At 42.9% G+C, this 14,576-nt stretch overlaps 1 protein-coding gene across 3 annotated transcripts in view; it reads left to right on the top strand.

Annotated features, from left to right (window-relative positions):
* SNX27 (sorting nexin 27) overlaps positions 1-14,576 on the top strand; it is an 89,581-nt gene that overhangs the window by 70,754 nt on the left and 4,251 nt on the right. For 2 of the 3 annotated variants that reach the window (XM_068540798.1, XM_068540801.1), the window contains exons 9-11: positions 8,082-8,231; positions 8,561-8,689; positions 9,080-9,139. In XM_068540798.1, coding sequence (XP_068396899.1) covers positions 8,082-8,231; positions 8,561-8,689; positions 9,080-9,139 — 339 coding nt within the window. Of the gene's footprint in view, positions 1-8,081; positions 8,232-8,560; positions 8,690-9,079; positions 9,140-10,033; positions 13,888-14,576 lie in introns of those variants that run through there. The other variant, XM_068540799.1, reaches the window with a different exon arrangement.

A 14,576-nucleotide genomic window follows, 5' to 3' on the forward strand; every position in this document is an offset into this window, starting at 1 on the left:
CCCTGTGCTATGCGGCTGCTTCCCACTAGCTATTTTACATTTGGTAGTGTATATATGTCCATGCCACTCTCTGACTTCGTCCCAGCTTACCTGTCCCCCTCCCCATGTCCTCAAGTCCATTCTCTACATCTGCGTCATTATTCCTGTCCTGCTCCTAGGTTCTTCATAACCGTTTTTTTTGTTTTTTTTAGATTCCATATATATGTGTTAGCATACGGTATTTGTTTTTCTCTTTCTGACTTACTTCACTCTGTATGACAGACTCTAGGTCCATCCACCTCACTACAAATAACTCAATTTCGTTTCTTTTTATGGCTGAGTAATATTCCATTGTATATATATGCCACATCTTCTTTATCCATTCATCTGTCAATGGACACTTAGGTTGCTTCCATGTCCTGGTTATTGTAAATAGAGCTGCAATGAACATTGTGGTACATGTCTCTTTTTGAATTATGGCTTTCTCAGGGTATATGCCCAGGAGTGGGATTGCTGGGTCATATGGTAGTTCTATTTTTAGTTTTTTAAGGAACCTCCATACTGTTCTCCATAGTGGCTATACCAATTTACATTCCCACCAACAGTGCAGGAGGGTTCCCTTTTCTCCATACCCTCTCCAGTATTTATTGTTTTATAGATTTTATTTTTCAATATTTTTTTTATTGAAGTATAGTTGATTTACAATGTTGTGTTAATTTCTGCTGCACAGCAAAGTGATTCAGCCATATATATATATATATATATATACACACACACACACACACACACACACACTTCATTTTAATATTCTTTTTCATTATGGTTTACCATAGGATATTGAATATAGTTCTCTGTGCTGTACGGTAGGACCTTGTTCATCCATTCTGTATATAAAAGCTTACATCTGCTAACACCAACCTCCCACTCCATTTTTCCTTCAACCTCCTTCCCCTTGGCAACCACCAGTCTGTCCTCTGTATCTGTGTTTCTGTTTCATAGATAGGTTCATTTGTGTCATATTTTAGATTCCACATATAAGTGATATCATATGGTGTTTGTCTTTCTCCTTCTGACTTCACTTAGTATGATAATCTCTAGTTGCATCCATGTTGCTGCAAATGGCATTATTTTCTTCTTTTTTATAGCACTGTGTAGTATTCCATTGTATATATGTACCACATCTTCTTTATCCATTCATCTGTTGGTGGACATTTAGGTTGTTTCCATGTCTTGGCTATTGTGAATAGTGCTGCTATCCTATGAACATAGGAGTGCATATTTTTTTTAATAAATTTATTTATTTTATTTATTTTCATTTTTGGCTGTGTTGGGTCTCTGTTGCTGTGCGCGGGCTTTCTCTAGTTGTGGCGAGTGGGGGCTACTCTTCATTGAGGTGCGCGGGCTTCTCATTGCGGTGGCTTCTCTTGTTGCCGAGCACAGGCTCTAGGGGCACGGGCTTCAGTAGTTGTGGCACGCCAGCTCAGTAGCTGTGGCTTGCGGGCTCTAGAGCACAGGCTCAGTAGCTGTGGCGCATGGGCTTAGTTGCTCTGCTGCATGTGGGATCTTCCCAGACCAGGGCTCTAACCCGTGTCCCCTGCATTGGCAGGCGGATTCTTAACCACTGCACCACCAGGGAAGCCCGCATATATCTTTTTGAATTACGGTTTTGTCTAGATATATGCCCAGGAGTGGGATTGCTGGGTCATATGGTAGTTCTGTTTTTAGTTTTACGAGGAACCTCCATACTGTTTTCCACAGTGGCTGCATCAGCTTCCATTTCCACCAACAGTGTAAGAGGGTTCCATTTTCTCCACACCCTCTCCAGCATTTGTTATTTGTAGACTTTGTGATGATGGCCATTCTGACTGGTGTGAGGTGATACCTCATTGTAGTTTTGATTTGCATTTCTCTAATAATTAGTGATGTTGAGCATTTTTTCATGTGCTTTTTGAAAATGCCCCTTCTTATCTCTTAAACCTATTCTAGTCATTTTTGAAAGATGTTTACAGCCTGGTCAGTGGCTTAACTGATTTAAAAAGAAGGAGGGAGATACAGACCTTGATATATAGTCCATTGTGTTCCTCCATTTAGCACACAGAAAGCTTATTGTGGTATATATAGGTATATAACTTTATTATTAATAATAACCAAACAGTATTCTTTTTGATAATAAAAAGTCCTAAAATAAAAGATGTGCAAAACATTTAATATGATAAAAATAAGATTCTGTAAGAATTAATATTTAGATGTTTAACATTAGAAATTATTTTAGTTGTGATTTAGCAATCACAAAATCATTTATTTTCACAACTCCCATCTGTGCAGTTGCTTAAACATTTACGCTCAGTAGTGCTTTTGGTTAGTATGATATCCTAAAGCTGTGCTGTTTGATTCCATAACTGCTAGCCTCATGTGGCTATTTAAATTTAATTTTAAATTCATTTAACTTAAATAAAATTTAAAATCCAATTCTTCCGATGTATTAGCACATTTCAGGTGTTGAGTAGTCACATGTGGCTAGTAGGTACTGTATTGGACAGCCCAGATATGGAACATTTTCATCATCACAGAAAGTTCTGTTGGAGAGGGCTACCTATGATATTCTTGGAATATTTCAAAATTAGTTTTGAATTGGTATCTGCCATAAATAGAGGGATGAAAATTGTCAAAAATAAAATTTGTGAAGAACACTTCTAAAGACTTCCACTCATATCATCTTTTTTTTTTTTAATTAATTAATTAATTAATTAATTTTTATGGCTGTGTTGGGTCTTCGCTTCTGTGTGAGGGCTCTCCCTAGTTGCGGCAAGCGGGGGCCACTCCTCATCGCGGTGCGCGGTCCTCTCACTATCGTGGCCTCTCCTGTTGCGGAGCACAGGCTCCAGACGCGCAGGCTCAGCAGTTGTGGTTCACGGGCCCAGCCACTCTGCGGCATGTGGGATCTTCCCGGACCGGGGCACGAACCCGTGTCCCCTGCATCGGCAGGCGGACTCCCAACCACTGCGCCACCAGGGAAGCCCTCATATCATCTTAAAACTTCTTTCTTGGCCAATTCAGATAGTTGAAAAATTTCCATTTATAGTTTTTCATAATAGTTTTCGTACAGTTTTTACACAAGGCAGTAATTGCATTGGTAATAATTCTGATAGGCCACTTGAATTTCTTTTGTACTTTCTGAGCAGTTCTTAGGAGGGAATGTTGATCCATCTAAATTAATTGTATTGGGACTTCCCTGGTGGCACAGTGGTTAAGAATCCATGCTCCCAATGCAGGGGGCCTGGGTTCAATCCCTGGTCAGGGAACTAGATCCCACATGCCACAGCTAAGAGCCTCAACTAAAAAGATCCCGCACATGGCAACGAAGATCCCGCATGCTGCGGTGCAGCCAAATAAATAAATAAATAAATATTCGAAAATAAATAAATAAATAAAAATGTTTTTTAAAAAATAGAATAGAGTCTTGGCAGAATTTTGGTTACGGGAATTTTGCTATGTGGGAGACAGGATTTTAAAACTCAACTTCCACCTCTTCTTTAAGATAATGGTATTGTCTTCTATATATTAATGCATGTTCTGACCAACACACCTGCATCTTCTACTGAAAAGGGCTATCCACCTCTGCAGTAGTTCTTTGCCTTTGTCAAAGCCAACAGAATCAAAGTAATTTCATAAGGCCTTCTGAATATGGAATACATATTGTTTCTTTGCACATACAGCACTCTAAACACACTAGCTTCCATTTATACATTTAACAAAAAATATTTGTTGAGCACCAAGTGTGTGCCAGTGCTAGAGAAATAAATAGGTTTGGGTTGTTCTGTGTCAAAATATAGAAAATCTGAATTTAACAAGCATAGTAATCTATTATGAAATTACTTTTTAGACTCAAGTTTGTATCTTGTAATCCTCAGTTAAGAACACAAGTGCAGTTAGTACATTGATAGGTTTCCCTGTGGGTCATCTGAACTGAGTATAAAGTATGCTTCTCTTGAAAACCTAGTGCCAGTGTACAAGTGTGTACCGGCCCCATAATACTGCAGTCCTATTTTAAAGACCTCCCCCCTGACAAAAGTTTGGGTTTTATTCAGGTATCAGTGTTCAAAGACATTAGCCTAGTCAATGGTCATGGTCAGTACATTGAAACTACCACCTCAGATGGACCCTTCAGAGCCCGTAGGTCTTGATACCATTATGTATAACAACTTAGCACAGTTGATAGGCCTGAGATTAGGCCAGATCACTACGATTAGTTGCCAGATCACTGTGAGATCTTCAGCAATTCACAAGCTTGTCCCTTTCAGTTTCTTTTCTGTAAATTGGGGATGTTCAGGTTGCTAGCTCTCAAGTAGAATCTTGACAAAATACTCCAAAGTTAACAGATAAATAAGCTTTGTGTAAGTTCCCTTGCTCTCCAAATACAGAGGACAGCTCATACCTTTGCCATAGTTTGTAATACCCAGTGTGATCAAAATGTTTTTGTTTTTTACCTGTTTGCAAAGTTAGATTGAATCTCAAATTTGGATGGTTGAGAATATAGTGTACATAAGACTTGTTTTTTCTTTTTTCTCTCTCTTTATTTTGTAAGTCTTTAATACTTATTTATTTATTTTATTTTTGGCTGCGTTGGGTCTTCGTTATTGCGCGTGGGCTTTCTCTAGTTGCAGCGAGCAGGGGCTAATCTTCGTTGCGGTGCGCGGGCTTCTCATTGCAGTGGCTTCTCTTGTTGCGGAGCACGGGCTCTGGGCACGTGGGCTTCAGTAGTTTTGGCTCGTGGGCTCCGTAGTTGTAGCTTGCAGGCTCCAGAGCGCAGGCTCAGTAGCTGTTGCACACAGGCTTAGTTGCTCCGTGGCATGTGGGATCTTCCCGGACCAGAGCTCGAACCCGTGTCCCCTGCATTGGCAGGCGGATTCGTAACAACTGCACCACCAGGGAAGTCCCTCTCTTTTTTTTTTTTAACTCTCACACAAACAGTGAACATGTGTAACTTACGTCTTGCCATTGTTGAACTGACAAATAAGAAGTTTCTGGGTTTGGGGTTCCCTGGTGGCGCAGTGGTTAAGAATCCGCCTGCCAGTGCAGGGGACGTGGGTTCAAGCCCTGGTCCGGGAAGATCCCACGTGCCGTGGAGCAAATAAGCCTGTGCACCACAACTACTGAGCCTGCGAGCTACAACTGTTGAGCCCATGTGCCACAATTACTGAAGCCCGCACGCCTAGAGGCCGTGCTCCACAACAAGGGAAGCCACTGCAATGAGAAGCCCGCACAGTGCAACGAAGAGTAGCCTCCACTCGCCACAAGTAGAGAAAGCCCGCACGCAGCAACAAAGACCCAACACAGCCAAAAATAAATAAATAAAATAAATTTATTAAAAAAAAAAAAGTTTCTGGGTTTGTGTTTGTCAACATAATTTTTAATGATTTCACACAAGGCGGTATATGTGGAAGTCAGTGTTTCTCAAAGTGTAGTTGCCAGCCCAGTTACATGGGAATCACTTGTCAAGCCTGCTCAAAATGCAGATTTCTGGACCCCACCTCACATTTACTAAACCAGAATCTCTAAGGGTAGGATCTAGAAATATTTGTGAAGATTTTTACAGAAGCACCCTAGTGAGTCTGCAACTTTAGGTGCTTGAGAAACACTACCCTTGGAATTTGGGAGAGTTGGCTTCCAAGGTTCCTCTCAGGCCTTTATTTCAATTTTAGATCTGGTTTGACCCTTGGCAGGTTGTTTGGGAGAACAGAGAGTTCTCCAGAATGGACCTCCATCCCCTCACCTAAAGTGTTTTGCTCTGTTAAGTACTGTGTCTCTGCTTTAATAACCGTCCTATTTCAGTATTTACCTATCTTGCTGAACATTGAACATTTATAAAATGTCCCATGTCGTACCTGTCCTCTTCTCTTGCCTGATGTGCACCATCATCTAAGTGGTATGCAAATCAAGGAAGGTAATTTAGGATACATATTTAGCTACTCAGAATTTAATATGAAAGGAGAATAGACAGGATAATTTTTTGTTTGAAGTACATAGCTACACCCTTATGTAAATATGTTTGAAAACAAAAATTAACTTTCCTTTGGAAATTTGGATGTATGTAAAATTTTAAATATTTCTTCTCTATGTTTTCTGCAAATCGAGGAATGTAGAGATTGCCCACTTAAAACTGAGAAATACTACCTGACCTGATAATCTCGGGAAAACCTTAAATTTCCCCAATGACACCTTACCTTAATGGAGCCTTTAAAATTATTTTTTAAAGCTGTCATATATTGAATACCTAATTATGTACTAAGTACTATGCTAGATACTTTTCAAGGTCACAAATAACTGTATGGTATAGATGCTATTATTATTTCCCGTTTTATGGAAGAGGAAACTAAGGCTCCTAGGATTTAATAATTTGCTAGAGTTCAAATAACTTGCCCAAGGTTACAGAGTTAGGAAGTTATGGGTCCAGGATTCAAGCCTGGGGCGTTCTGGGCCCAGGCTCTTGATCACTACTCTGTGCTGTTTGCTGCTTGTTATAACCCCAGAAGAGTTCTCTGCTATATCATCCACTGCCTGTCATATTTACCAAAGTATAGATAGTAGTCAGAGATTTCTTTTTGTTCATAGTGCCAGTAGAAGGCCTAAGCAGTTTATCACTGATTCAGGATGGATGATGATAAAGGGGGATGGATGGGGTAATGGAGGGAGACAGAGAAGAAAAATGATGCAAATGAAGTATTTTGGCACTTCTATATTGACCCTGTCCCTGTGTTCTTGGTACCCCTTTATAAGTTTTCACCTTTAAAGTTGCTATTATTTTACCTAAGCAGAAGTAAATACAAAGTAGGGAAGGGAGCCTGTGGTGTAATTTTTTTTTTCCCCCTGGGCCCTTAGGTCTTCCCAGACAGTCCCTGGTGGCAGTAGAGACAGTCTTAGGTGCCATTCCTTGGTACCACAGCCATAGGTTGCCTAGGGTCCTTTTTGTGCCTGTCTCTTCTTTTCTCTTGGTGAGGCAGAAGGCAGCTCTCCAGTGTATTCTAACCTCCGTACCCATCTAGTTGAAATCAACTAGCGTGCTATACCTTTGTCTTCTCTCTAACTCTCTGCGCACCTCCCCACTGTGCCTTGTTCTTCCTGTGTGACATGCAGATGGGGGTGTCACACAGACTTGAGACTATTTGCTTGTTTCCCAGGCAATCACTGAGGAAACCAGGTCAGAGTCCATGCGTCTTCTTTTTTCCTTATCATCTTTTCCCTATTTCTCTTCTACTCTCCTTCCCATTCATTCTCTTTTACTCTCTCCCCTCTCAACTCAACATAGTGAGTTAAGTAAGAGAGAGGCCAGGCTTAACTGTAGAGGAGAAGGGACAAAGAGTTCAGAGACCTCTCTGGATCAGTCTTGGAGCATTGTACCTGTGAGGGTCACATATGTCACTTGTTTTTGGTCTAGATGCTTTCTAAGGAGACACATATGCTGGAGACCCAGGGGGCAGTGGGGCTAAATGGGACTAGTTGGTAATAGAGAAAGGATCAGAGGCCTAGAAATTAAACCTGGCTTCTAATCCTGGTTGTGCCACTTACTATTACCTGTGACATTAAGCAAGTCTCATATTATTCTGAGTTTCTGTAAAATGACTAACTTTTAAAGTTTCCTTCAGCTTAAACTTTTTATGAATATGAGATTTGGGATAGCTTAATCCTCATCACTGAGATCATTCTAACTTTTGATTGGAGAAGAGATGAGAAACATTAGCTCTCTTGCCTTAATTATAAGGATAGATTTGATTCCACGCCTTAGGTACAGTGAAAATAGAGGGCTGGACTAAATGGCATTGTGAGTTCCCTCTAGTCCTAGGAGTCTTGGTTGCAGTATCTCTTCTGGCTTCATTTATATATAAGTAGAGAAAGAGAGCAGGGTTGGAAGTATGGAGTTGGAAGTTAGAAGGAGGATAAAGGATCACCTAGGAGTCCTGTCCCAGCTTGGCACTGGATGTGAGACCAGAGGCAAGGTCTTCAGGTTGCAAGGTTTCTCTTGGTTCTTTTGTGTGCCATCTCAGCAGCTCCTGTTGATGGTGTAGTTCCATAGTAACATTGTTTCTCTTTCCTTTTTTCTCTAGTACCTCAACATGCTAAGGACTTGTGAGGGCTACAATGAAATCATCTTCCCCCACTGTGCCTGCGACTCCAGGAGAAAGGGGCATGTGATCACAGCCATCAGCATCACGCACTTTAAACTGCATGCCTGCACTGAAGAAGGACAACTGGAGGTGAGAGTTCATTTAGCATGTAGCTGGGAAGTCACGGGGCGGGGTCCAGGAACACTGGGAATACTTTGATACTCACTTGCTATGTTTTAGTTCCTCCTTGTGGGGGAAATGATATCAAAACTGTTTTGACTGGGGTAAATAGGCTCTGGATCCACACTGCTCCTCACCTTCACTGGCTGCTTACACTGACTTTTATTCTTCTGTCACAGTCTTTTCCCTGAAATGATGTAGACATCTCTACTGATTTCTTTTCTGCTGTCTGGTTCAGAACCATCTTACCTAAGCTCCCCAGCATTCTCAAACTTACGCTCTTGTTCTCGGTTGTTTAGAACCAGGTAATAGCATTTGAATGGGATGAGATGCAACGATGGGATACAGATGAAGAAGGAATGGCCTTCTGTTTTGAATATGCTCGAGGAGAGAAGAAGCCTCGATGGGTTAAAATCTTCACACCATATGTGAGTGGCAGTTGGGGAAGCATGCACGGGGAAAGTAGATTGGGCTTAAAGTTCTCCTTAAGCTAAATGCGTAAATGGAGAGAGCTGTAGAGCAGTTGTTTTGAGATCTGAACCTGTTTGAATCCTAGAGCCCCAGGTTCTTCCTGTCTTTCCTTTAGGCCCGCGTAGGATTGGCAATTTCATATCCCACTTGACTCACAGTTACCACTAGAAGGAGCCAGAGAATAGCAGATGAGCCAGGCCTGGGTTTTATGGAGCTTGTTAAGGTTTTTCTCTAGGCTGAGCAGGTTTGGAAGGTGACTGACTCTGGGCAGGAGTTCAAAGGCATGGTCCTCTGGTGCCTGGTCTTGAGAAGTCAGTGAGTGTTGCTCTGTTTTTTTTTTTTTCCAGTTCAATTACATGCATGAATGCTTCGAGAGGGTGTTCTGCGAGCTCAAGTGGAGAAAAGAGGTAATTCTAAACAATCTTGAATTGACCTTTTCATCTTTTTTTGTTTGTTTGTTTAAAATGTATAGTCCTGTGGCCAAATACCTGGGACCCTCATCTCCATCTGTCTAGGAATATTAGTTAGAGACTGGTTATCCAATGTGAGCCAGGATATTCTTCCAGAGAGGTTATTAGCCTTGGACGCTAAACAGACTATGCCAAAAAGCCCTCCTTCCATTGTCTAGAGATTGGCCATTGGCTGCAGGCTATTCCATCTCTCATGACTTTATGCACCCTCCTCTGCCTGTTTTTTATCAGTCGCCCTCCATGTTCTTCCTGACCCAGAAGGGCAGCTGTCCTCAGTTTTCGCCGTTCTGACTGGGTGAGACATAAAAGAGTCTGTCTAGGCTAACCAAGAGTGTGTGTGCGTGAGAAGGTTTTTGCTGCTGCTTTTCTGCTGTCTGTATATGCCAGTGCTGGAACAGAATTTAAAACATTCAGAATAATTAGCTACTTACTCTCAAAGAAGATGTTTCCAAGGTTCAGAAGGTGAAGTCAGGAATAAGAAAATTTATATTCTTGGTATAGTAGAAAGAACATTGGGCTCTGGGAATCAGATCTGGATTCTCTCCCATCTTTTTTTCTCTCTGTGATCTTGGACAGATCAGCCTCCCTGGATCTCAGTTTTCTCATCTTTCCTCATCTGTGAGACAGGAAGGCTGAACCAGATAGTTAATATCCTAGGTCCCTTCCAACTCTAAAACGCTGTGATTCTTGATGGAAAGTTATATCAAGTGAAGAGGCCAATCAGATCAAGTCATCCAGTCATATATTTTCTGTGTGAGGGGTTGTCTCTAGATGGGAGGAGATGAGGACACCTCAGGCTTCCCAGTAACTCTTTTCTTTTTTTCCTTTCAGAACATTTTCCAGATGGCGAGGTCACAGCAGAGGGATGTGGCCACCTAGCCTTTCGTTACCCTCTTCCCTTCTCTTCACTCTCATCCTCTTATCCCTTTCGTCTCCCGTGTCAGACAGAGTAACCATTAACACAAAAGAAGAGAAAAAGGAAAAAAGTCATTATATTCAAAAGCCCTAAACTAAATATTATTAATAATCCCTCTGAATTTCATATCTCTGGATTTGAGCTGGTAGAGAACAACAGATGGGTCAGCACCAGGAGTCAACTGAGTTAAGACAGGAAAAGAAATAAGCCCAACCAACTCGCCAAAGGTATCTTTGTCTTTTCACCTGGGCCTCATACCAACAGACTCTCCTTGTACTATATTTTTAGAACTGGAACTATGAACTCCATCCATTTGCACTGTTCAGGCATATATATGTATGTATGTAAAAATTATATATACACAAATTAGCTGCACGTATATACATATATATATTTCTTTTTAAATTTCATATTGATGGCAGTACCTTTTTTAGCTTGTGTTTTTACACACCTTTCACTAGAATTCATGACTTCTCTCTTGCTCTCTTTATTTTGAAACAAACTTTAAAAAGGAAAAAAAAAATTTACAGGGAAAAATACCTCTCCTCATGAAGGACTCGAAAAGTTTACAACCTGCTTGGGTTTTTCCCCCCTTTTTTGTATTGAATGAAGATTCTGGATCATGGGTTGCCATAGAGTCTGAGAAGCAAGGAGCATAGTTTCTTTATCTTCCAAGAGGCTGCTGGGGAAGAGAAAGAGGTGTGTTTCTCAAGGGCAGCAAGGCTGCAGATCTGCAGTGAGAGTCTAAAGACTTGGTGTGGTCTCTCTTGATTCCAAGACAACTTTCCTGGTCCATCTCTGTCTCTTCCACTCATGGCTTTTAGCCACATTCCACATCTTCCTGCTTCCCGAGGGCCCCCTGTATGCTTTCCCTCAACAAGCCTAGAATGAAGGGGAGGGCGGGCTCAGGAGGTTGATGCCACAGACACCTGAAACACTTAGTGGTCATGATTTCCCATTTCCCTGCTCTTTCTGAAGCAGGGACGGTACTTGGGAGCAGAGTTAAAGCTGATACCTTTAGGCACAAAGATTGGACTTAAGTAGGGGGAAGGAAAGAAGAAAGTCCCTATGAATATAAGCTTTTCCCTACTCCATTGCTGACCAGTAACCACCCATAACTATTACATTCTCTGTGACTTCCTTAAACACCCATGTTGGGGAAGGATCTGACAGCATCCCCAAGGGCTTGGGGAAACTTGGAAGGGTCAGTGGTCTGTGCCAGGCAAACCATACCCCGTCCAAGCCAGCTGAGGACCCAGGAAGGAGCAGTAGTAATATGGTTGATTTGGGTTGGATCTCAGCTTTGAATTAAAAGGACCCTGAAGGAAAATCTTTTTGTCCCTCAAAGAGCTCCTCATCTGACCTTGCAGTTAGACCTTTTGAGACCTGAGGGCTACATCCCAGGGTCTGGGGCCAGGGCTAACTGGGGTAGAGCAACATTCTCAACCCCCAGCCTCCAAAGGTACTGCATTGGGAGCTCTGATGCAGTCAGGCTCTGATGCACCTGAAACATTTTTGAGCCTTCTTTACTTTTTTCCTTCTCTACCTTCTGAACAAAAACCTCCATAGAGTGGCATCTTTTGCTTTGTCTAACTGGGAGGCAACCATAGTTGGTTGTAGTCAACTCCACTGAGCAGTGTTGGGGTGGTTTGAAGTTTCTGTTTTTGTAACTTGTTTTTGCAGATTGTTGTGAGGCCACTTTGCTTTCTCTCTCACTCTGTTATCTTGGCAGGCGCTTGCCCCAGGGGGTGTGGGATCATATAGGACATCCTATCTTTCCTCACCTTCTCCAAACCCAGGTGGAATCACAGAATGCAAAATGTAAGAAAGCTGAATGTTTAAAATTGCAGAGAGTGATCCCTGATTTGGAGGCTTTGGCACAGAATTAACTTCTTCTGGCTTAAATGAGTTTAATAATGAGCCAAAGGACCCTGGAAAGAAGGTATGTTGATTGCCCACTCCAAGCAAGATGCTGAAGAGGCTTTTGGCACCAGCTTTGTTCAAACTTTAAAAATAGCAGTTTGCCCCTATTCCGTCAGAGTGGGAGAGGAGTGAACAAATCCGGGAGTCCGTGGGAAGCCCAGTCGCTGACCTGTGATGTGAGAGTAGCGGGGATGACTTCAGCGTGCATAGACGCTGCTCCTGTGTCGTTCTGACCTGGCACTCACTTGGTGCTTGGAGATTGGGTGAGGGCCCTGTAGGTAGTTAGCCTGTTTAGCCCCTGCTTGAGGCTGTACCACTAACAAAGCCCCAGCTACGGTGAGAAGGGGAAAGCAGGGAAGCCCTGGAGGACAGCGCCTTCTTCTCTCCCACCCACAGCAGCATCCTGCGATGGAGGCAGAGGTCGCTGTGGCTGTACAGCTCCATCGGGTCAAGCTCTTCTTTGCACGAAGCAGTGTTAGTGTGATACCCTTTCCCCCTTGCTCTGCACTTCCTTCCTCGAATCCCTACCACCTTTCTCAGTCCAGGGTTCTGCCCAGGGAGGCTTCTGCTGTCTTTTTTTGCAGTTTGTCTCCGGGAAATAGAGAGGCTCCCCTTTCCCCCTGCTGTGCCCCAGCAGAGCCAGCAGGGTCTCCCTGATCTCCTGTTGTCCTCCCTTCCCAACAGAGAGTTTCTATCCTCTTTGATAAAAACTCAGAGTTTTTATGGATCAGGAGAAAATGCAGGCGCTGAGAAACCTATCCCTGCAGAAAGGGTTCCCTTGGGCCATGCTTTGGGTTTTCTGCTCTTTATATTTTTATTTTACTCTCCATTTTTCTGCCCTCCCCTTGCCCTAGGTCTAAGCTCAGCACAGGCAAGTGCTCGGGGCAGCTCCTAGGCCTGGACAGCTCTCAGGGAGGAATTAGATAAATGTTCAGCATCCCTGTGCCTGGCCCATCTAGTTTCATCCTTTAGTTACCCAGGCCAGTAGCTTCGGGTTATCCCCTTGTATCTCCAAACCCAGTGCTTGGAGCGGCAGCATAGGGCTCTAACAGGAGGTGATACCTCTCTCTTTCATTTCAGAATTTGCCAGCTTAGGGGCCTGGCTCTGGAAGGCAGTTTTCTTAAAGAGGACTGCATCCTGGGTGACCCGAAGTCTCCAGACCTAGAGGGACAACTGTGCCCTCCCTTCTCTGCTTCATGTTCTCTGGCTGGATTGATTCAGCGGTAGAAGCCATTTGGTCTGTTGCGCCCCAACATACCGCTAGGTTCCTTCCAGAGTCACTGTGTCACATTAGCTTCCTTTTGGAGGGAGGGTGATGTGGTTGAATACTCAGAGAGCAGAGGCGGTGGGTGCGCGTCTTTGGTTCCCCATCTTCCGGTTTCACCTCCTGCCTTCCTCTTGCCCCAAACCTGAGCGCATCATGCCAGGCCTCACTCATACAGGATGGTGTCAGCTCACTCCTCAGCAGTAATCTAGGGTGTGTGTGGGAAGCTTAGGGCTCTGGGGAAGAACAGAATCGAAGAGGGGATGATGTGGGTGGAGGCAATGGCCAACTAACTGCTAAACTTGGACACCAGTTTTATATCACATCCCCCTTTGTAAGCCGGTGAGCAGGGCTTCAGTTTTCCCCAGACCATGCACACTTTTAATTTATTTGAGAGAAACTCTAATTGTATTTTCACTGCAGTATCTTGTATTTTTTATTTGTGATTTAAGAAATGTGAAGAGAAAATACACAGACACATAATGGCTAACAGTGTTTCTTTCATTCCTTGTTCTAGAGCTAACCACTCTAAAATTGTTTGGTAATGTCACTTAGTGTAATTAATTGTAACATATTCTTTTAAATAAATTGATTTATTGATGAAACTATTCTTTGGTTTCCTAGACTTACAAATCCTTTGGGTTGTGTGGGAAGAGGTGAAGAAGGACGTTTGAGATTTGAGTTTGAATGATCAGTCTGAAAATGGGAAGGAACATCTAACTAGTTCTCCTGAGCAACTAACTAGTGAGGCGGTTGTTGGAGAGCAGGAGATGGGGAAGGGTGGGAAAAGGAGAAGCTGGGAGGCCCCTGGTCCAAAGTTCTATTTCCAGAAAATTCCTCCTTTGAAAATTCCTTCTTCCCCCTCAACCCTCAGGGTTGGTTGTGCCAGCTTGCACAAACTCCACGTTAAGACTCACAGGACTTCTGTTCCTCAGCCTTATGCAGATAGAGCCTGGCAGAGCCCTTGGGACAGATCTTAGCACCGTCTGCCTGCCCCCAGCCACATGTATATACTTTTTCATTTTTCAAGTTACTTAGGAAACTTCTCTCTGGAATCTGAACTGAAGGGTACCTATTACCCCTAACGAATGCCAGCTCAATACTGTGTCCTCTGGGTGATTATATTCTCCCCTCTACCCACACTCCTGAGAATAAGCGTGGTCTTGTATGTCCTTTGCTTTTGCGGAGGAATCTCAGGTGTTGTAGGCTGAGTACCTACTCTTAAGGATACCTACTCTACTCTGTGTGTTAGTTTATGGGCTGAATCTAT

This window comes from Eschrichtius robustus, chromosome 3 (assembly GCF_028021215.1).
Source record: "Eschrichtius robustus isolate mEscRob2 chromosome 3, mEscRob2.pri, whole genome shotgun sequence".
NCBI lineage: Eukaryota > Metazoa > Chordata > Mammalia > Artiodactyla > Eschrichtiidae > Eschrichtius > Eschrichtius robustus.